This window comes from Emys orbicularis, chromosome 6, assembly GCF_028017835.1.
Source record: "Emys orbicularis isolate rEmyOrb1 chromosome 6, rEmyOrb1.hap1, whole genome shotgun sequence".
NCBI classification, from domain to species: Eukaryota; Metazoa; Chordata; order Testudines; family Emydidae; genus Emys; species Emys orbicularis.
Genome location: NC_088688.1, coordinates 44,267,100 through 44,290,441, shown reverse-complemented (window position 1 = coordinate 44,290,441; position 23,342 = coordinate 44,267,100). Strand labels below are relative to the sequence as shown.

General features: G+C 44.8%; 1 protein-coding gene across 1 annotated transcript in view; it reads right to left on the bottom strand.

Moving 5' to 3' along the window:
* HOMER1 (homer scaffold protein 1) overlaps positions 1–23,342 on the bottom strand; it is a 96,717-nt gene that overhangs the window by 11,053 nt on the left and 62,322 nt on the right. Inside the window, exon 6 of the mRNA XM_065406548.1 lies at positions 13,776–13,932. Within this exon, the coding sequence (XP_065262620.1) occupies positions 13,776–13,932 (157 nt within the window). The remainder of the gene's footprint in view (positions 1–13,775; positions 13,933–23,342) is intronic.

The window sequence follows — 23,342 nt, the reverse complement described above, 5'->3', positions numbered from 1 at the left end:
AGAGTCTGCTTAATTACAGATACGATGTGCTCCTGATTTGCATGAAGCATCTTTTAAAAGGGCCAGATTTTCAGCAGTTTAAAATGAAGGTTACTTATTTGTAACCAGAGTTCTTCAAGATGGACTCTGCATATTCACACTCATCGGTTGTGCTGGCTGGTGCAGCCTGAACAGTGGAGCTTTCTCCTAGCAGTCTCCGTTAAAGGGACACTTCCCTCAGTGTTCCTGAATATTCTGACAGAAAGGCTATAAAAAGTGGAAGGAACTGCTGCTGCTTCAGTTCCTTCCACCCCTGTCTCAGAGGTAGATTTTATTAAGACTATGAGGAAGAGTGGGAGGGGGTGGAGATTGTGACTATCCAGAGCCCATCTCAAAGAACTCTGGTTACAGGTAAGAACATAAGAACAGCCATACTGGGTCAGACCAGTGGTCCATCTAGCCCAATATCATGTCTTCTGACAATGGCCAATGTCAGATGCTTCAAGGGGAATGAAAAGAACAGGGCAATTATCAAGTGATCCATACTCTGTTGTCCAGTCCCAGAGGCTTAGGGACACCCAAAGCATGGGGTTGCCTCCCTGACTATCTTGGCTAACAGCCATTGATGTACCTTGTGACAGGTTGGATCACAGAAACCCCCTTGGGGCTGCCAACTGATGTGCCATGACTACTTCTGCCCCTGCTTTCCCTGCCAGCCTGGGACTCCAGCACCCTGCTCCAACACAGACCCAGGGTCTGAATTACTTGCCCCAAAGCTGCAGGCTTAGCTGAAAGCAGCTTTCAGAAGTGTTCCTGTCTTTAACACTCAGATGCCCAACTCCCAATGGGGTCTAAACCTTATACAGTGTAAACTCATGAATTGTTCGCCCTCTATAACACTGATAGAGAGAGATGCACAACTGTTTGCCCCCACCCCAGGTATTAATACATACTCTGGGTTAATTAATAAGTAAAAAGTGATTTTATTAAATACAGAAAGTAGGATTTAAGTGGTTCCAAGTAGTAACAGACAGACCAAAGTGAATTACCAAGTAAAATAAAATAAAACACACAAATCTAAGTCTAATACAGTAATAAAACTGAATACAGATAAAATCTCACCCTCAGAGATGTTTCAATAAGTTTCTTTCACAGAATGGACACCTTCCTAGTCTGGGCACAATCCTTTCCCCTGGTACAGCCCTTGTTCCAGCTCAGGTGGTAGCTAGGGGATTTCTCATGACTGCAGCCCTCACTTTTGTTCTCTTCCATCCACTTATATATCTTTTGAATAAGGCGGGAATCCTTTGTCCCTCTGGGTTCCCACTCCCCCCCGCTTCTCAATGGAAAAGTACCAGGTTAAAGATGGATTCCAGTTCAGGTGACATGATCACATGTCACTGTAAGGCCTTGGCTACACTCGGGACTTCACAGCACTGCTGTGGCAGTGCTGCCTGAGAGAGCTCTCGCAGCGCTGTATGTACTCCACCTCTCCGAGGGGAATAGCTGCGAGCGAGCGTGCAGCGCTGCAGGCTCTGATTACACTGGTGCTTTACAGCGCTGTACTGTTGCGCTCAGGGGGGTGTTTTTTCACCCCCCTGAGCGCAGCAAGTTGCAGCGCTGTACACCGCCAGTGTAGCCAAGTCCTAAGACTTCATTACCCACTTGCCAGCAAACACGTATACAGGAAGATTTACAAGTAAAACAGAGCCATCTACGGACAATTGTCCTGGTTAATGGGAGCCATCAAGATTCCAAACCACCATCAATGGCCCACACTTTGCATAATTACAATAGGCCCTCAGAGTTATATTTTATATTTCTAGTTTCAGATACAAGAGTGATACATTTATACAAATAGGATGACCACACTCAGTAGATTATAAGCTTTGTAATGATACCTTACAAGAGACCTTTTGCTTGAAGCATATTCCAGTTACATTATATTCATACTCACCAGCATACTTTCATAAAATCATATAGAGTGCAACGTCACATACCTATCATCCATTAATTTATCTAATTCTTTTTTGAACCCAGTTATAATTTTGGCCTTCACAACATCCGCTGGCAATGAGTTCCATTGGTTGATTGTACATAACCTTCATTTCTTCTTTGAATGTCCTCTGCATATTTCCACTCATGGCATAGTTTGGAAAGCAGTACTCCATAAATGGGAGGTGGAACTCAGTGTCCTAATTAAATAAGGACTGAAGTACAACTCTACCAAACTGGGTGTCTACTCAAGGTGCCAGAACTAATATGTAATGTTAAGTAAAAGTATGTACAGTGCTCCAAGTGGCAGCCCTACATACCTTCCAAACTGGCACATGTCTAAGACATGCCAAGAATGTAGCCATGCTCTAGCAGAATTTGATATAATCCAGCAGGGGGAGAATAGTTGCTAATCTGTAGCTTTCCTGAATACACTGTCTCAACCCATTTAGATATTGTTTGTGTCGAGACAGCCTGTCTGCATAGGGAAAAAAGAGATTTAGGAAGCCTGTGAAATGCCTTAGTCTTACTCAGATAATAAGCTAGGGTTCTCTGAGCATCCAAAATATGTAACCTCGATTCGCTCTTGTGACTGTGAGGAATAAAACTGGTAAATTTACTGTTTGATTAATGTGAAATTTCAACACTAAGTAAAAATACTGGGTTAGGACAAAGCACCACCCTTATATTTGTGAAAAATAGTGAAAATTGGTCCAGTCACAAGGGTATGTAACTTGCTCACTTGCCCAGCTGAAATTATAGCTGTTATAAAAGCAGTTTTAATAGACAAATAGAATAGAGAGCACTCTGCCTAAGGCTCAAAAGGCAACTTTATGAGTTGCGCTAAGACTTAATTGAGATCCCATGGCGGAATTGAGTCTTTTACAGGTGGTTACAAATTGGAAAGTCCTTTCATATATGTCTTGACCGTACTGTGCGCAAAGTCAGATGTATTGTCTACAAAAATGGTATGCTGATATAGCTGCTACCTGGAGCCATAAAGAGGAAACTGACAGATCTGAAACCTTTAACTGAAATAAGTATTCCAGAATTGGTGTTAATACTGGTTCTGATTTGTTATGCATTCAGTTTACAAACCTCAGTTATTTAAGGCAAAAACATTTTCTGGTAGATTGTTTTATAATTGAGTAGCACCTGTTGCACTTCTGAAGGACAAGATGTTTTAAAGTCTGTTAAAATCCTATAGCCCAGGCAGTCAGATGTAGAGATAGAGTATCCAGATGGTAAATCCCGCCCTATTGTTCCAACAATAAATCTGGTAATGCTAGAATCAGTCTGTGAACTCAATAGCAGCAGTAGGTTGGTGTACCATTGTTGCCCCAGCCATGCTGGAGCAACTAAGATTATTTTGGTTCTATACTGTCTTATCTTTTTCAATAATTTCTGCATTAATGGCAAGTGTACAGCAGGCCTTTTCCACAACTCAGGAGAAACACATCCAATATGGATTGGGTGTCCTTTCTTGCTCTTGAACAGAATTAGTGACACTGTGTTGCGTCTGGTGGCAAATAGGTCTTTATCTGGACATCCCCAGAGTTTGAAGATGTTGCGTATTAGTTTCTTCTTTACTGATCATTTGTGTAATTGCATCATGTCTCTACGTAGCTGATCCACCAGTCATTGTGCTTTCCCATCAGGTGAAAGGGCTATGGGAAAAATGTTGTGCTGGACACACCAATCCTGCAACTTGATTGCCGCCCTGCACAATTGAGATGAATAAACTCTGCCTTGTTTATTGACGTCATACATGACTAACTACCTTCCCTTTGATGTGAGGTAGAAAAATTTGGCAGCCAGACATATCTCTCTCAACTCTAATGTGTTTATGTGTAGACTCTTTTCCTGAGAGTTTTAGTGTCCTCAAACTGACAGAGAGTTGAGATGATCCCCCTTCCACCTGTTGGAAGCATCCAATGTCACAGTCATTGATGGAGCTTAAGACTGAATAATATCCCTCTTACAACATTTGTACTCTGAGTCCAGCACATTAAGGTCAGCACATCTTTTTGTATGGTTAGAAATTTTCACATACTGTCTGTACTTGGTCTGTAATTTACTGCCAACAAGTACTGTAGAGTTCCCATTCTGAGAAGAGAGTATGGTGTGACATAAGTTGCTGAAGCCATTAGAGCCATACATGTGAGAAAAAACCCTCCTATGTGGATAAGTTGGCAATGAAGCCTACATATGGTTGCCTGAAGTTTCAGAAATCTCATCTGGCAGAAAGGGCCTGCCTTCTGGAGCATTTAAAATTGCCCCTATAATTGGGATTTTCTGTGGGAGACATAGACATGTCTTCTTCACATTAATTGAAATGTCCCAGGTCTTTGAAGAGGGAACATGTATACTGAATACCATGGAAAAAAATTTCATGCAATGTCTATTTTAGTAGCCAATCATACAATATTAATACACATAACTAGAGAGAAGCTAATTCATTTGTTTTTAAAAATGGAATGAAGAATAATCAGGGAGAGGGATATTTTGGCATAGTTTCTGTATTAAAAAAGGATGTCGAGATTTAAAATTATTTATTTAATGTAAAATAAATAGAAGACACTAAGGCCATTGTTTAAAGGCAAGGTTAGAAAATATTTATATAAAATAGAAAAAGCTTGAGTTTGAATGAAGTTTGAAATATTTAAAAAAAGGCAAAGGTATCTGTGACAGGTGGGGCTGCTCCACAGTGCCCCCGGTGGAGCCAAGTGTGGTACTGAGTCCACAAGTTTTGGCTGCAAGCTTGGAGAAGGGGGGCTTGTGCCCTATGCTTAGCAACAGTTCTAAACAGTTAAATATAAATAAACTCAGAATTTGGCTGTCTGTGCCTTTTAATAAACAAACAATAACAAAGTAAGCATTTATTTGCAGCACTTGAAGGCAAGGCCCTGACCTGGCATTGGGCTTGTGGGCTAGCACTGAGGAGCACAGTCTCTGCCCAGTCTCACCCAGCTCTTCCCCTGAGAAGAATCAGGGAAACATTCTTAACTGGCCTGCTGGTTCCTGATTGGTCAGTTCTCCTCCTTGCCTTTCTAGGGCTCTGGAGGACTAAGTCTTGTTGGTAGCCCAGCCTGACTGTGTGTGCGGATGTGTGTGTGGGGAGGGGGGTGTCAGGATGCCAACACCTCTAGTAGGGGTTAGAGAAGGCCTGATAGATCCCAAGGGCCCAATCTCCTCCTTCTAGAATATCCACACCACACCAGGAAAAGAAACCTGCATTCTAGCGCTGTGGACCTTGGTATTGCACACAAAAGGCATATGGTTGCAGTGCCAAATAACATTGAGTAATGCGAGGACTAGTGTCCTTCATCACCTGCAAACATTTACAGGGTGGATTGTCCATTATTAGGTCAAAGGGAGACCCTAAAAGATAATAATGTAATTCCCCTACAACCTATTTGATGGTCAGGCATTCTTGCTTGATGATGAAGAATCTAGTCTCTAGTGGCTGCAGCTTCTGAACTGCATATAGTATAAGATCCTCCACAACCTGAAAGTTTTGTGACACTGCTCCCAAATGTACTGCAGAAGCATCCGTTTGCAGTAAGAACTGGCGTGAGAAGAAGTCCAGACTCTGAAGTACAGGCTGCTGACATAGGATACTCTTTATCTTGATATTGGCTTCATCACAGTCAGTTGTCCACTGGACTGCTCTGGGTGCAGTGGCCTTTGTGAGGTCTGTCAATGGTTCTGCAAGGTTTGCGAAGTGGGGCATGAACCTAGTGTAATAGCTGGCCCACTCCCAGGAAAGCACTCCCCCTCCCCAATAGTCACACTATGTCCATCCATACCCTGCTCCAATGCTGTACTTATGAGAGGAAGGAGATCAAGGGAGCCCAGAGGTGTCCTTTAGGTGCTACCTGTTGGCACTGAGGTCAAGCCTCACAAAAATTCACTACTTCTTTGTGGACCCCTGGCTGATAAAATCTGCCCAGAACCCTCTCTAGGGTTTTGTCTCTGCCCAAGTGAGCAATGAAGGGACTGCATCTGCCAGCTGTAGCATTTCTTTCTGAATGTTTCAAAGCACCAGGATCTAGTGGCATACCTCACCTGGGCAGGAGTTCTTCTCCTCGCAATAGAGTAAGTCATTTTGCCACTTGAAATAAGGACATTGGGAGGTTTAAACCTCCTGAGAGATGGTTCCATTAACCACCACAATCTAGGTGTATGCCTCTCCAAGGATGTCATCTCCTTGTTCTTCTCAGACCAAATCAAAGGAACTGGCTAACAGCATTGGGTTGACGTTGGGAAGAGAGTTATCCCAAGGCTGTTCTGCTGAGCTGCCAGCCATCTTGTCAGCTGTCAAGGCTGTTTGCAATCAAGCAAGTTGTCACTGTTTCTGAGTCTTCTTGAATTGCAAGAAGCCATTACAGAGGTTGGAGCCCACAATCGGGAAGATGTCAGACAGATGGTGAGATCTGACGTCTGAGCTCTCTGAGTGGTGCAGTAATAGCAAAGAGAAACATTGCCAGTCCCTCCCAATTATTACTTCCCATGGCAAACTGGGTGTTACACCAACCTGAAGCATTCTGGTTGGTCCAATATGTTCAAATGTTGCCAGGCTATTGGGTAGGTATGAGTATCCCTGTGGACCCAGGTCACATACACTGGATCATCCTTCTGTTGTTCTCCAGAATCCAGTAAGGTCTCCCAGACTAGGGTTCAGAAGCACCTTGAGTTTATTAGCTCTGATACTGTTCAGCCCCATAGGACTACTGGATTTACAAATCCTTAGCAACAGTTCTCATCTGTTTTTCCTGAGAGGCCCTAGCACTCCATGAAACCACACTCTATGAAATCGCATGAGTGACTGATGTACCCCAGCTTTCCACAGTGGAAACAGATGATCATTGGTTTAGGGGAAGCTCCCTGACCTGCTCCCAGGTGCAACTCCATGTACTTCCTCTCTGATGCTCTTTTGGTGGTGTTGTGGGGTGCCTTATGGGGTCCATGAAGAGGGTACCCCTCATTCTGAGACTTCCCCAGGAACCCTCAGCCCTTTCCTGGTAGTTCAGGTCGATTCCTCGGGAGATTGGGGCCAGGCTTTTCTAGGCCTAGGTGGCTCACACTGGTTAGGCCAACCTAACAGCAGAAAGTCCTCTGTGACTAGGATGGCACCTTCAGTGGTGCTGGAGTTATGTCTGCATACAGTAGGTTTGAATGGTGGCTTGCAAAACCTCTAGATACTGTCTGAGCACTACAGACTCTACAATCTCGACTGGAGAGCAGGAAACCAGATGAAGCAAGTGGGTGGCCCAATCCTTTAGTTGCTGGGCCATGGAACAGGGTTGTGTCCCAAAGGAGAAAGTTTCTATCTGGAACCAGTGCTGGTAAGTCTCCAGTGATACCCCTTGTCAGTCAAAGATGGCAGCTTTCAGGGTATCATAGTCCTTTGTGGCTTCATCATTTAAGGCTCAGTAACCTGTCTGAGCTTCCCCAGACAGAAAAGGAGCTAGTCATGCAGCTTAGTAGTCTTTTCCCACTGAGCAGCGTAACATGTATCTCAAGATCATCATCAGGTCCCAGTTTGGTAAGGTCTATGCTTGACCGCAACAGTGTCACTCTGGAACGGGAGCGGCTGGTGATCCACTCATTTATTGCCTCCTGGAACTGTCATTGCTGCTATGGCTGCTGCCTCTACAGTAGCTTGAGGAGCACAGCTTGCTGCTTTTGGGTGGCCTCCTTGGCCTCCTGTTGCACGTCCAGGAAAAGCCTCTGCTGCAGAACCGGGAGTTATACAGTCTCCTCCATGGTTCTCCTTTACAGAAAGGAGGAGTCGATCCCATTGCTAATACCAAGTTGGGATAGGTGTGGCTGCTCCATAGTGCCTCTTGTGGGGCCAAGTGTGGTACTGCAGGTGTTCCCTGCCTTAGACCACAAGTTCTGGCAGCCTACTTGGAGCAGGGTGACCATGTCACAAACTCACCAACAGTCCCTAAAGAGTTAAATAAAAATAAACTCAGATGTTGGCTGTCTGCACCTTTAAATAAACAAACAACATACCTAGTTGCAGCGCTTGAAAACAAGGCCCTGACCTGGCCCTGGGGTTCTGGGCTAGTACTGAGGAGCTCCAACTCTGTCACAGTCCTTATCCGGCCTGCTGGCTCCCAATTGGTCAGTTTCTCCTTTTGGCCCTTCTAGGCCTCTAGAGGACTAAGTCTTGTTGGTAGCCTAGCTGGGCAGGTGGGTTTTAGAGTGCCAACACCTCCAGCAGAGTGAAGAAAAGGCCTGATATCATACTTATGATGTTTTACAGCAAGATAGACAGGCTAGGATTAATGAGAATAATAAAACATGAAAAAAGGGTTATATAGAACTGTAAAGACGAATGCTAATTATAAACATACTACATCAAGGTTCTGGTTGAATATAAAAATATACAGGAAAAAGGCAAGCAGTAACATAATTTTAGCAACAAAAACAATAGGGAAGGACTAAGTACAGAAAAATAAGGTCAAGCTAATAGTATGTAGCCCGTTGTTCAGTACGTGTGGTATGTCGCTTTTGTATTTGATCCACAGAGGATAAGAGTCTGCTACAGCTCCCAGCTTGAGGACTTAGGCCCCCATCCTGCAAACACTCACTTACTTAACTTTACTTAAATGAGTAATTCAATTAAAGTAAATGATCTTACACTTCTAAAATACAAATTATAATGCAGTTTACCAAATTGCATAGAAAATTTAATTTTCAAAACTACACTATGCATCATTAAACAGATGTAAAACAAGTCATTATTTCTAGAAACTCCAATTCATTCTTGTTTCTTTCCTTTCTCGGTAACAAATGTGATTATCCACTAGGGTTCTCCCTCTCACTATGGACACTGGCTTTTTTGTGGTTTTCTAGGACAATCTGATTGGTGTGTGAGCTTCCCAAGAGAACACAGACAGACACAGATATAAAAACCTCCCATGCAGGATGCTCTCACAGAAAAATCTTGTGTACAGAGAACCCATTTAACTACCCTTTAACATGCAAACCCGTACTGGGGTTTTTGCCTCCCCTTGAAATCTATCTTAATATGAATATTTCTAAAAATCAGGACTATTCATTACAGGAGTCTCTTTTCTTGACAAGGCTCTCTTGGGACCAAATAGCATGTTTCTTGGGAGCTTAATGGACAGATTTTTGGTCATGTTTCATCTACATGTCCTCTGAAGAAAGAGTCAGATTTAACAACCGAACCTAATATAATGATAATCCATTTGTCAAAAAAGGCACAGTCACTTAACCTCTGCTTGCCATCATATGCTGTAGCTAAAACATTGCCTCCTTGTCTCCTCCTTATTCCAATGTTTCAGCAGAATTTTAAGCACCAGTTTCTATCTTTATTATAGAGGGAGCTAACTGAGATGCAGTAACTTGTCAAAATTGTGCTTTAAAAAAATATGTCGCTGAATTAACTACCAAATCTAACAGCTTCTCCAGTTCCAAACATGGGACCTGACCCTAAAAGGTACTGACTGATTCTTGTAAAGTGCTGAGGGAAGTGTTGAAAGTGCTCAGAACCTTGCAGGATCAGGACCAGTCTAGATTAATGACCTGCATCCTCATTTGATCCACTTTTGCATCAATCATGCTGACTGCATATTGATGTTTGTTTTTTTTTAAAATGCCGGAACTCCATATACACCTCTACCTCGATATAACGCTGTCCATCTTACCGCGTTATAGGTGAAACCACGTTATATTGAACTTGCTTTGATCCAGTGTGTGCAGCCCTGTCGTCCCGTCCCCCCCACCCCACCCCCCCGGAGCACTGCTTTACCGCGTTAAATCCGAATTCGTGTTATATCGGGTCGCGTTATATCGAGGTAGAGGTGTATTTGCTTAGAGAGCTGGATTTATTGGGTCAGGTCTATCTCCATGCTTAGGAATTCCCAATGAAGACAGCATACTGGGTGAGATTCCACTGTCATTATTTATGACTACATACCTATAGACATCATACCATAACTACCAGCCAGCTGCATAACTGGAGCATCATGATTACAACTAATGTTCATATTCCCAGAAAACAGGTTTAGAAGAGCTAAGGGAGTAGCTCACTAAAAGAGGTAGCAAAGGAAACCTGTACATATACACAAGCAGACTCAACATACATTATTCCATGGAACAGACGGCAATAGGTATTCACATGCCAGTTTATAACACCAAACTAAACTGGAAGGATCTGACTTCTAAAACAGGGGTTCTCAATCTTTTTCTCTCTGAGTCCCCCCCTTCCTCCCCCCCCGCAACATACTATAAAAACTCCACAGCCCACCTCTTCCACAACAACTGTTTTTCTGCATATAAAAGCCAGGGCTGGCATTAGGGGGTAGCAAGCAAGGCAACTGCCCAGGCCACATGCCCCATGGGGCTCAATGAAGCTAAGTTGCTCAGGTTTCAGCTCTGGGTGGCGGAGCTCAGGGCATCAGGCTTCAGCCCCATGTGGTGGGGCTTCAGCTTTCTGCCCTGGGCCCCAGCAAATCTAATGCTGGTCCTGCTTGGCAGCCCCCCAGGGGGTGCCGGGCACCTAGTTGAGAACCACTTTTCTAAAACACCTATCTTTTCCAGTTGTGCTTTTCTTTCAGCATACTCAAGAGGATGGCATTTATGGAAGAAATGTATGGGTTATTTTAAACTGAGGTCACCTTCACAATATTTTCTAAGGTAACAAAAATTAATAAAATAGTAAACAAACCACTAAACAAGACACAGCTCCTTTCTGCAAGTACTGATGCTGCCTTTGCTTTCTAATTTATTCACAAATGTGGAAATATGATTTCATAAGTGCAGAAACACATTCCAGGCTGATCAGAGTGAAACTCCTGTGCCAACTTAATATAAAGAATAAATGATATTAAAATATAAATAATTACAAGAAAAAAGGAGAAATAGCACAATGCATATATTACAAAAACAGATAATTTCATTACTTCAATTTTGTGTCAACTTCATTCCTCTGTCATATCTCCCTATATCAGGCCAGATTCCCTATTCTGTCAAATTCTTTCTGCACTGCTTACATAGGAGGATATTTACTACTGAGCATATAGGTCTATGCATAGTAGTGTAAGAGTATGCAGGATTGGGTCTTCAGTGAGAATGATGGGCTTGATTCTCCAATGAACCCAAGTTTGCTCAGGTGCAGCGGAGAGAAGAGGCTGTCAGGAGGTTGGCTGTGACTCTCTGATTCTCAGCTGCCTCTCCGTGGTGCATGTAAAAGTTGTGGGGTAGGGGAGGGAGCTTTAACTTACACCACAGATGTAAGATACCTCAGGGACCTAACAGCAGTGGAGAGTCAGGCATAGCATTGGGGCAGGTGGGAGGTAAGATCTGTTGCAGAAAGTAGTGGAACTGACACAAAGTGAACCTAAAGCACCTGGAGAATGCCACTGTAGAATTTCTTCCCAGATCAGCTCTACCATTAGCTCCAGCACCTTCTGTGTCACAAACCCCATGTCAGTGGACAATCAAGCTCATCATGTCTAAGGATGCCATCAGGGCCCAGATCATCATCCCTTCCCAATTCCCATAGCAAAACCCTCAGAAGGAGACTATGAGGAGGAAATATCCACAAGGATCTCCTCCCTGAGATTCTCCCCAATTCCAATATCTACCTCACCACCACCTCCATGAAAAGGCTGCACCACCTCCACGCTTGGAAGGCCGCAGGTATCCACAGGAGGGACTGGGCCTCTGCAGCTACTCACAAAGAACCCCTAGCACAGGCTCCTTGGCACTACATTTCCTTTACAATCAAATTACCGGGCACTCCCCTGGTTGCAGCTGCTCAAGGACCCCCAGATGGAGGTTTTGTGGGAAAGATAATATAGGCAGGTGAGAGCAACATGTACCCTCCAAACCCTGCTTCTGACCTAACTACTCTTTTCTCCAGTCTGCCCAGTCTCCACCTCCTCACTGTGGATGCTGAGCACTGAGGAGGCAACCTGAGCCCTCTTCCACACAGCAGGAAGGATACCTGCATGCAAAAGGATATGTGGGGGTGATTTGGGCCCATGTCTTACTTGTCTGTACGCATGGGCGGCAGGTACAATAGGCCAGGGAAGGTTGGGCCTTCCCTTGCGCTGCTGCTGGACCCCAGGTTGCGGGTTTTGGCGGTTTCCATGTCTGGGTTTCTGCTGGAGGAAGTTTTTATTATGTGCCATGCAGTTTCCGGGGTGGCTGAGCAGGCAGTATGTGTTACTCAGCTTCCTGGATTTATCAGTAAACTCTTCGGAATCCAGGGAGATTACTGATGAACCCAGGAAGCTGAGTATCAGATACTGCCTCCTCAGATGCCTAGGAACCTGCATAGCACATACAAAAGCTCAGAGGCAGCTCCAAGCAGCCCGCTGCTGCCTGGCTGCTTCTCTCCTCCCCCTTGACCCCCCACTGCAGGTCCCTCCTCCCCTCTCCCCAGGATCTGGACACCTTTCTATAGAAGTACAATGGCCTCTGTGTACTATGCCCCCTTAATGCGGGGAGAAGCTGCCCGTGCCCAGGGAATGTGGAGCCACCAAGGGGCAGGGTCTGGGGCTGTGGGACTGCAGTGCAATGGAATTGGCTCCTTGTTATGACCCAGGAGGAGCTGGCTAGGAAGAATGGCTGGACTCCCTGCATCCCAGCAGCAGCAGGAAGTGAATTGCACTTCCTGCTGCAGTGACTCTGGGTCCCATGCTCCTTGCAAGGTCCCCGAGCCCTGGGGCTGCTGCTGGGGAGCCTGGAGCACTGGCTGCAGCCGGGAGAGATGAATCTTGAGCAGTATAATGTTCCTTTCTAACACAGTTTTACCACCCCCCCTCCCCCCATCTATTATGAGAGTGGCTTTATTGGGTTAGGTGAAGGAGGAGACTCTTCTAATTGAAGAGATTTTCCTTCCCACTCCTAGGTATCAGAATTTTGCGGACAAGCCTTTATTTCCTCCAACAAACCCCCTTGCTCTGAAGCTAAATGAAAAGTTGCTGCTACTTTTGAAAGAGGTATTCTGGACCTTCTCCATTTATGGAGCTTATATTGCACTCTGTGTGCTCTGAAGCAGGGCAGCTTGGTGTACCTCTTGCAGGGACAATCCGCATATCAGCTGTTCGGGGGTGTGAGCAAGAGGGGATTGAAGGGGAAACAAGGATGTGTGAGGGGGCAAGAGGCGGGCGAAGGGAGATGCAGGGGGCAGGATGGGATGGGGGCAGGGGCAGTGGGTGCATGGCATGGAGGATGGGCCAATGCAGGGAAATCAGGGGTCAGGGGGAGAATTGTGGAGCTCCGGTGGGAGGAGGGATGTGGGCGGGGAGAGCAATGAGGGGGGAAGGAGAGGAGGGATGTGGCAAGTGGGGAGGGGGCAGAGGTGGAGTGTGGGTGGGACCACGGGCAGAAGAGGTGAATGGGGAGCTGGCCTCCCCCAGGGGAATCGTCACCCGCTGCCCATGTCTATAAGGTGCCACACACCTCTACAGCACAGTCTAAGTGATATAAAAATATACACATTTCTTGTGACAATTTACAACTCTTCATGTTACAGAATACTTCGCTCCACCCTGGGGTTTTGAGTAAATTCCTAAGAAGAAAGTCAGTGCACACGTTAAGGTGTATTGCTCTCTCTCTCTCATTCTCTCTCTCACACACACACAGTCTCACAAAACCCTGCTTGGGTGCAGTTTGGCAACTGCAATATGAAAAGATAATCCCTTGAGAGATCACTACACTGTATGTTTGATTTACTTCAAAATAATCAAATATATTCAATAGCTCCTCAGTCTTATGGTTTTCAAGGACCTTAGCTGTTTGTCTGGACTCACCCGCTTATGTAGACGTTCTGCTTCCTCCTGATATGCAGCAAGCTGTTGTTTCCATTGTTTTACATTGGCAGTGGACTCCAGCAGAGCTGCTGTGAGCTTGGCATTGTTACCCTTAAGTGTGGCCAGTTCTGCCTCCCAGTGCTTGCTGATTGTCGAACTACAAACATAGAATAACAACAATCATAATAATGCAAATCACCATAGCATCACGTTTTTTCCCCCCTTTTTGGCTCTTCATTGCTAAAGTGCTGTCTTTCAGAAAACAGTCAACATACAGAAAATCAAAGGGACTAATTAAAAAATCTCACTCCATTGAAAGCTCAAATGAGAAAGGTACCCATGCTGGTTTAGTTGCTCAAATAGTTCAAAGTTCTAATTCTCAAAACACTTAAAATAGATTCCACCATGGAAAAGTATAATTATAAAAAACCTTCAAAGTCCACTTTATCCTACCACAAATAGATGCTGAAGTCCAGGACTGCGTTCTAAAAGTAACTGCATGTGATTTAAAAAACGTATTCAACATAATTCCTAATGATTTAAATATATATGCTTTATATGTAACTGATTTTTTTTAGCTTCAAATTTTTGAAATATATTTTAAAAAAATTCACGCAACATATTGATTTCAGAAAATTAATACAGTGGTTTGGAGCTACAGTTTAGTCAGCCTAATTACGATATCTCTAGTACAGGAGTAAATCAAACCTGAAGAATATACTCAAACATACATTCAAACATCCTGAATTTATTGGGAAGCTTCTTCTAGGAAGTCCATCCCTGACCTCCTCAAGAATAACTTTATGGGGAATTAATATATTTCCATAAATATGCATCCCTATTTCTAATGCTGCAATTCTGCTTTCCTGTCACCTGTAGATAATAAAAATCAGGTACACTTAGGGTGACCAGACAGCAAGTGTGAAAAATCAGGACGCGGGTGGGGGGTAATCGGACTCTATATAAGACAAAGCCCCAAATATCGGGACTGTCCCTATAAAATCGGGATGTCTGGTCACCCTAGGTACACTTCTCATGTATGTAACACTGTTCTCAACAGTATGAAAATCATGCATGTTTCTATAACCTTTTCTTCAGGTGTTAAATGGGATAAAAGATGAGGCCTCAGTTCACATAGTAAAATGTCTCAGCGATTACTTCTCAGATTTCATTACAAGATAAAAAAATCTTGTGTGGAGTCTGATGACCAAAGCTAAACAACCATAAAATTAATTACTATGACATTAGCTACTTTTAAAGGATTATTTTTTCCTGCACCAAGGAAATATTATGCAGCTAAATACTACCTGCAATAAGGACAAGATAGAAATAAAGGTCCCTCTTAGTCTTATTACCTCAGATGGAGATTAAGGCTCTCCTTCACTAAGGGTAAATCTCTCCTGGGATGCAGCTGCCTTCCCTGCACACACACAAGTGAATCAAGACCAAAAGGTTTATCCCACATTGGCTTCCCTGATCTACATTTATGGAGGTTAAATGTTGTCCAAAGGTCTACACAGGATTTTAAAACTTCAATATCATAGTTGTCTAAAACTAGAGTCCTTTTGACTTCTGTGCATCCATATAAAAATGATTTTTATCCAAATTATAAAAAGACCATTAGAAATACCAGTATTTTCTAGCTTTGCTTTTCACAAATGCTCTTCTATTCTAACCAACTAGTTACAGTACTGTGTTTTAACATGACAATATAAAATAATGTAATAGTGACATTAATTATCAAACAGAAAAGAATATTTTAGATATTTCTCTTTGTGCTTCACAGTTAATTCCTGTAGCAAAAAACCAGCCCAGTTAATGGCTTAAATAAAGAATCAATTGCCTCAGTCCATTCCAATGGACAAATTTCCACATCATGAAAACTATCACCATAACAATTACACTTTTGTCAGCAGCATCAGCACAAGAGACCAAAGACTGAATAGGCATGGAGCTTTTATCACTCTACCTCAGCCCTGGTCTACATTACAGAGTTAAGTCGAGGTAAGACAGCTTATGTTGACCTAATTCTGTAAGTGTCTACACTAAAATGCTGCTCCCACCGATGTAACTCACCCACTACACTGACTTAGGCCTGGTCTACGATACAGAGTTAGATTGATGCAAGGCAGCTTATGTCGACCTAACTCTGTAAGCAGCTACACTAAAATGTCACTCCCGCTGATGTAACATGCCCACTATACCGACCTAATAACTCCACATCTGTGAGAGGCGTAGCACTTAGGCTGACATAGTTAGGTCGATACAGTGTCAGAGTGTAAACACTGCATTACTTACATTGACTTTAGTGGCCTCCAGGAGGTTTCCCACAATGCCCTAACATGACCCCTCCGGTCACCATTTTGAACACCAATGCCTGGCGGCCAGGTAGACAGCCCTCCCCTTTAAAGCCCTGCAAACTTTTGGAATTCCATTTCCTATTTGTTCGGCGTGGAGAGTTCACCTAGCAACTGCCCAGCTGACCATGCTGGCTGCACACTGCAGACACATGCCTGCCTGGAGTACACAGGAGGTGGTGGATCTCCTGGGTCTGTGGGGAGAAGAGGCTGTGCAGGCACAGCTCCGATCTGGCCATAGAAACGTCTATATCTACGAGCAGATCGCTTGGGGCATGGGGAGAAGGGCGACAAGAGGGACCTGCAGCAGTGCCACGTGAACAGGGCCGGCTCTAACTTTTTTGCCGCCCCAGGCAAAAAAGAAGAGAGCCGCTCTGCCGTACCCCCCCCTGCGCGAGCGCCACCGAAATCCCCACCCCCCCAGCACCACGCCACCCGAAGCCCTGCCCCCGCAGCGCCGCACCGCCCGAAGCCCCGCCCCCTCCAAGCGCCACACCACGCCAGCCCCCGCCCCCCAAGACCCCGCCCTCCCGAGCACCATGCCACCCGAAGCCCCGCCCCCCAAGACCCCGCCCCCCCTCCGAGCACCACGCCGCCCGAAGTCCCGCCCCCCGAGCACCACACCGCCTGAAGCCCCGCCCCCTGAGCACCGCGCGAAGCCCCCAGCCCCCTCCGAGCACCGCGCCGCCCAAAGCCCCGCCCCCCCTCCGAGCACCACGCCGCCCGAAGCCCCGCCCCTGAGCACCGCCCGAAGCCCCCGCCCCCCTCTGAGCCCTGCCCCACCCGAAGCCCCGCCCCCCGAGCGCCGCCCAAAGCCCCCGCCCCCCTCTGAGCACCGCGCCGCCCGAAGCCCCCACCCCCCTCCGAGCGCTGCGCCGCCGAATAAATAAATAAATAAATAAATAAAAAATCGAGCGCCGCCCTGCCCCAAGGTGCCGCCCCAAGCACGTGCTTGGTCGGCTGGTGCCTGGAGCCGGCCCTGCACGTGAAAGCCAAGGAGCTGAAGCAGGCGTACCAGAAGACAACACAGTCTAACAGTTGCTATGGTGCAGAGCTGCAGACATGCCACTTTTACAAAGAGCTGCATGCCATCTTTGGCGGAGACCCTCCCCCTCCCCCCAGGGCCCCATGCATACTTCGGGGGGGCTGGAATCACAGGCCGCTGGAGTGAACAGTAAGGAGGTGTTGGATGAGTAAGAGGAGGAGTATGGGGGACAGGCGACTGGGGGATCCAGTGGTGCAGTGATCCAGAACATGTTTTTGACTCTAGAACAGTCAAGCCAGTCCCTACAGTCCAGCATGGGCAAGGCTGATGCCTGGAAAGGAACCTCTGGTAAGTTTGCAGTTTGCTTTGATATTGCAGGGACACATCTGTTCATTTACTCTTTATTAATCATGCTAGAAAAGGTAGTGAAATAACCAACAGAGGTAGACACACTATCTGCTTCTTATTCCCCTGTAGAGTTAGGCAGAGGGGGTCCTGCAGAACAGTTTGTTTATGTGCACCAGGATGCACCTTGAATTCAGAGATCTTGAGGAAACTTTTCTGAAGGTACACTGCAATCCTCTGCTGAAGGTTTCTAGGGAGGGCTGCCTTATTTTTTCTGCCGTGGTAGGACACTTTCACATTCCACTCAGCAATTACTTAAGCAGGCATCATTGCAACACACAAGCTAGCAGCATATGGATCCAGTCTACAGCCAGACATGTGCAGGAGCTGTTCCCTTTCAGCCTCCATTACTCTCAGGAGTGAGCTTTCAGCTAAAATCACCACTGGCAGTGGAAAACGGTGCCAGTATTCAGTTTAATTGCCCTATCTGCATATACTCACACCCGTCCCCCTCATTGTCCCAACTCGCTCTCTCCCTCACAGGCTACAGTCACCATGGCTGCTGGGACAGCCTCTGTGCTCTATGAATCCCAAAGAGAAGTGAGAATATAGTGCTTGCAACTTGTGTGGATGAAGGGGAGTGAGTTCAGTATACCACGTTTCCATTTATCTTGTGAATATATTCACAATAGTGCCTCTGTGCATTGTATCTTTTGCAGCTGGAAATGTGGCCTTGAGGGTCTCTCCATCCACACCAGTGGAGCAGCTCAGTCAGATAAGGAGGAGAAGATGCAGGATGACATGTTCTAAGAGATCCTCCAAACCTCTGGTGCGGTGGACACTGAGCACAGGGCGTGGAGGATCACCCTTATGGACAGAATGGACAAGGATAGAGGGGAGAGGAGAAAAGCACAGGAAAAGGAGAGAGACATGCAGCAGGAGATGCTACCGATTTTCAAGTGGCAAACAGACATACTGGAGACTCTTGTTGACCTTCAGGTTCAACAGACCTGTGCTCACCTCCCTCTGCAGCCCATAAAGAACTACATTCCGGGACTTCCTTTTTCCCCCACCCACCCACATTCCACCTGGTGTCTATTATGGAAACTTAATTCATTTTTATTAGTTCACAACATATGCTGGCTGGGGCTGACATAATACACAGAAAATAGCAACAGGCGCATTTACAATGTTATAATACTACACACACAACACTTATTACAAGGTTCATACTGGGGGGCAAAAAAAAAAAAAAAAAAAAAAAAAAATGCCAGGCAGAGCACACTACAGCAACACACATTACTGTGGCTTACTATTAAAATGGTCTTTCAAAGCTTCCCTGAGCTGTATAGCTCCCCATCAAGCTCTTCTTATAGCCCTGGTATCTGGCTGCTCAAAATCAGCAGACAGCTGTTCCATCTCTGCCCTCCACCGTGGCGGAAGCTTTCCCCCTTTTGCTTCACAGATACTATGAAGCATACAGCAGGTACCTATAACCATTGAGATATTTTTTTCAGTGAGGTCTAATCTCATGAGTAGACAGTGCCAGCAGCCTTTCAAACGGCCAAAAAAACATTTAACTGTCCTGCTGAGCCTGTAGTTGAAGCGCTCCTTGCAGCTGTCGAGGTGGCCAGGGTACAGCTTCATGAACCATGGGAGTAAGGGGTAGGTTGTGGGGGTATCCCAGGATCACTATTGGCATTTCAACATTCCCAATGGTCATCTTCTGGTCCGAAAAGAAAGTCTCTCCATGCATCCCTCACCATCCCGCATTGATGTCAGTAAAACATCCCTGGTGATCCACCAGTGCTTGCAATAGCACAGAAAAGTAGCCCTGTCTGTTGATATACTCAGGGACAAGATGGCCTGGTGCCAAAATTGGGATACGCATGCCATCTATCACCCCACCACAGTTTGGGAACCTCATTGCTGCAAAACTATCCATTATGCCCTGCACGTTGCCCAGAGGCACAGTCCTTCACAGCTGGATGTCATTAATGGGCCTGCACACTTGCATCACAGCAACCCCCTCAGTGGATTTCCCAATTGATTCCCAACTGATGGTAGCAATCTAGTGTTGCCAGGTTCCACACAGCGATCGCCACTTGTTTCTTCACTGTCAGTGCAGCTCTCATTCTGGTGTCACTGCGCTGAAGGGCTGTGGCAAGCGCCACACACACATCCAGGAATGTGGTCTTGTGCATCCAAAAGTTCTGCAGCCACTGCTCATTATCCCATACCTGCATAACGACGTGATCTCACCAGTCAGTACTTGTTTCCGGGGCCCAGAATGGTGCTCCACCATCTGCAGCTGCTCCGTGAATGCCAACAACCACCTTGAATTGTTTCTCGTAACACAAGAACTATGCAGCAGGTTTAAAACAAACAAAAGGAAGTATTTCTTCACACAACGCACAGTCAACCTGTGGAACTCCTTGCCAGAGGATGTTGTGAAGGCCAAGACTATAACAGTGTTCAAAAAAGAATTAGATACATTCATAGAGGATAGGTCCATCAATGGCTATTAGCCAGGATGGACAGGGGTGGTGTCCCTAGCCTCTGTTTGTCAGAGTGGGGAATGAGTGACAGGGAATGGATCACTTGAGGATTACCTGTTCTGTTCATTCCCTCTGGGGCACCTGGCATTGGCCACTGTCGGAAGACAGGATACTGGGCTAGATGGACCTTTGGTCTGACCCCGTATGGCTGTTCTTATGTTCTATGTCCCACAGTAAGCTACCCTCCAAGGAATTATAATGTTCCCCCTGGCTCCTCTGGCAGCTCCGCAAATACTGCAGGATCAGGTGTGCCATGCTCACAACGCTCATCACAATAGTGCAGAGCTGTGCAGGATCCATCTCACAGAGATGGCGGACACACAGGCTTGCATGGCTTTTGAAAAGAGGCATGAAACATTATGGGATGCAGATAAAATGGGATGGAGAAAACTGTATCATGGGACATTGAAACCATGTTCCCAGTCACCCGTACGTGACTCATTTGCCCCTATAAGGCACTGCAAACTCTTCCCAAAACACCCTGCGCTAGATGGTGACAAGTTGCACAGTGGGATAACTACCCATGGTGCACTACTCTCTGGATTGATGCAAGCACTGCTAGTGAGAATGCACACCGCTGACATTGGGAGCACAGTGTGGATATGCAAAAGTGACTTAATTGCTGCAGTGGCTGTAAGTTGATGTAACTTAGGTCAACTTAATTTTGTAGTGTAGACTTGCCCTCACATGGAGTAAGTTCATCCAGGTTGGGGTTGAGATATATTGGCAGAGCACTATAGAGAAACTGCCCCTGCCTATCTTGTAGTTTCTCTTTGGATAAATAGAAAGCTTCAGCCTCCGAGAGCAATCAATCTGGTATCATCTACAAGCCCTACATTAATATACAATACATACAAAGGAAGGAAAACAACATCTAAGATAGATACACATAGGTGAATGTATTAATGTACACAGTCGGGTATGTACAGTACCATAAACATACAGCCTTGCACAATGTTGGCATTATACAAATAAATAAAAAAATATGAAAGCATGGATTGAAAAGCATTTATTTTGCTCTGTGAGTATTATGTATTTTGCCTGTTTTGTTTTGTTTTTACAAGAGCAACAGCAACATTTAAAAACAAGTGCTCTCTGCCCAAGAAGAAAAGTGGGTTTGCATGTGGTTTGAACATTGCCTATATAAGCAGTAACTCATTCTGTGTCACTATTAACCTATCAGGTTTCCTTTTCTCATCCTATGCATATATGCAGCCTACACTGCTGCAAAACTTACATATGAACTGGCTGACAGATTTTTAAAAGATGTTTATGCCATTCTAAACCAGCAGCTGAGGGGTGCTTGTGGGCAATCCAGTACATCCTATGCAATACTTCTTAGCTTTAAACCTGCATTTCACTAATTACATATGGGTTCCCCCTACAAAAAGTGAATAGTGTTGTTGTTTTAAATAAATCACCCACCTCCCTTCCTATCAGAATGTAGAAAAAAATCCTCTAGCATGGCATTTCAGGATCTATTCAACTAATTAAAAGCTTACAATTTAGAAATGTCAACCCCCCTCTCCCAAACTGTTAGAGTAAAATGACTAAATTTTAAAACAATGAAAATCCTACTTTCAAAAGTATGAAGATTACAAGGAAAGGTTGTGACTCATTTCTTCCAGGGAAGTCAAGAGAAGTAACTATTGAAAAAGAACGTCTCATTCTTTGCTTCTGTGGGTGATGGTCAGATTTACTTTACAGTGGTGGCAGCATGACAGATGAGCAAAATCTATTAAGAACATGCTTAAGGAAGCCAGATCATTCATTTTAATAGGCATTACTTAATTATACATCATATGCATATTTCCTCCCTTATATCCTGATCCTGCACACACTTATCCAGCTAAGTAACTTAATGCATACAAGCAGTCCCACTGAACTTAACAGGACTAATCACGAGTACAGTTGCTCAAATGTGTGTTTACATTTGAGGCCCTTTCCTCCTTATGAAACAATTATATGTACAAGTTTTTATACGAATGTATTATAGCACATGAAAGCTCTTTTTCCAAATAAATATACAGGCTAATCAAAGACTGGATTGATTATTTTATATTTTAACTTAATGCAGCATAGGTAAGTAGAAATATTTGTTTAATTTTTATATATCCATCTTAATACTAGGTAAACTTATGAATTATTAAGATTTCAGAAGGTAGATTCCAGCTACTATAAATAATGATGCAAGTGTGATCTTTACTGAATGCATTGCAGCTGTACTTTTGTATCATCCCCTCACCACTATGCCAAGTAAACAGCCTTGGCCTGTTTTATTACTGCTTGAACACTAGGATATTGGCATTAAATATTCCTGAAGCATTCATTTTCTAGAAGATTAGATTCAGCATCAATTCTATTACTGCTCTAGCTATGCAGATCTAAAACTTAGACATTGTCCCTAGAACTTTTTATGTATTTAGAATGGGAATTTTCAATAGGACTGCACCAATATGATTTCCCAAGCATATTCTCAGGCAATAGATTTATACAGTGGACTTGAACATTGTTATTTTAATGCAGACTTTCATAATATACTGTTCACAACACACACTGGTATTTCTATAAAGGATTTTACTGTGCCTTCTGCCGATTTTTTATGATTACATAAAATAACTGGCCATATTCTTCCTTAATTTGTCTAGTTTTATTTTTGATGATGCAGAATAACTTCACAACTGTTTTGGTATTAGTATTTCCCCCTAATAAAATTTCACATCCTCTAAGGCCTGGTCTACACTACGGGTTTCATTCGAATTTAGCAGTGTTAAATTGAATTAACCCTGCACCCGTCCACACAACAAAGCTGTTTATTTTGAAATAAAGGGCTCTTAAAATCGATTTCTGTACTCCTCCCTGACGAGCAGAGTAGCGCCGAAATCGATATTGCCATTTCGAATTAGGGTTAGTGTGGCCGCAATTCGATGGCATTGACCTCCGGGAGCTATCCCACAGTGCACCATTGTGACCGCTCTGGACAGCAATCTGAACTCGGATGCACTGGCCAGGTAGACAGGAAAAGCCCCGCGAACATTTGAATTTTATTTCCTGTTTGCCCAGCACAGGAGAGCACAGGTGACCACAGAGAGCTCATCAGCACAGGTAACCATGCAGGCCGATAATCGAAAAAGAGCACCAGCATGGACCATACGGGAGGTACTGGATCTGATCGCTATATGGGGAGAGGATTCAGTGCTAGCAGAACTTCGTTCGAAAAGACGAAATGCCAAAACTTTTGAAAAAATCTCCAAGGGCATGATGGAGAGAGGCCACAATAGGGACTCAGATCAGTGCCGCGTGAAAGTCAAGGAGCTCAGAC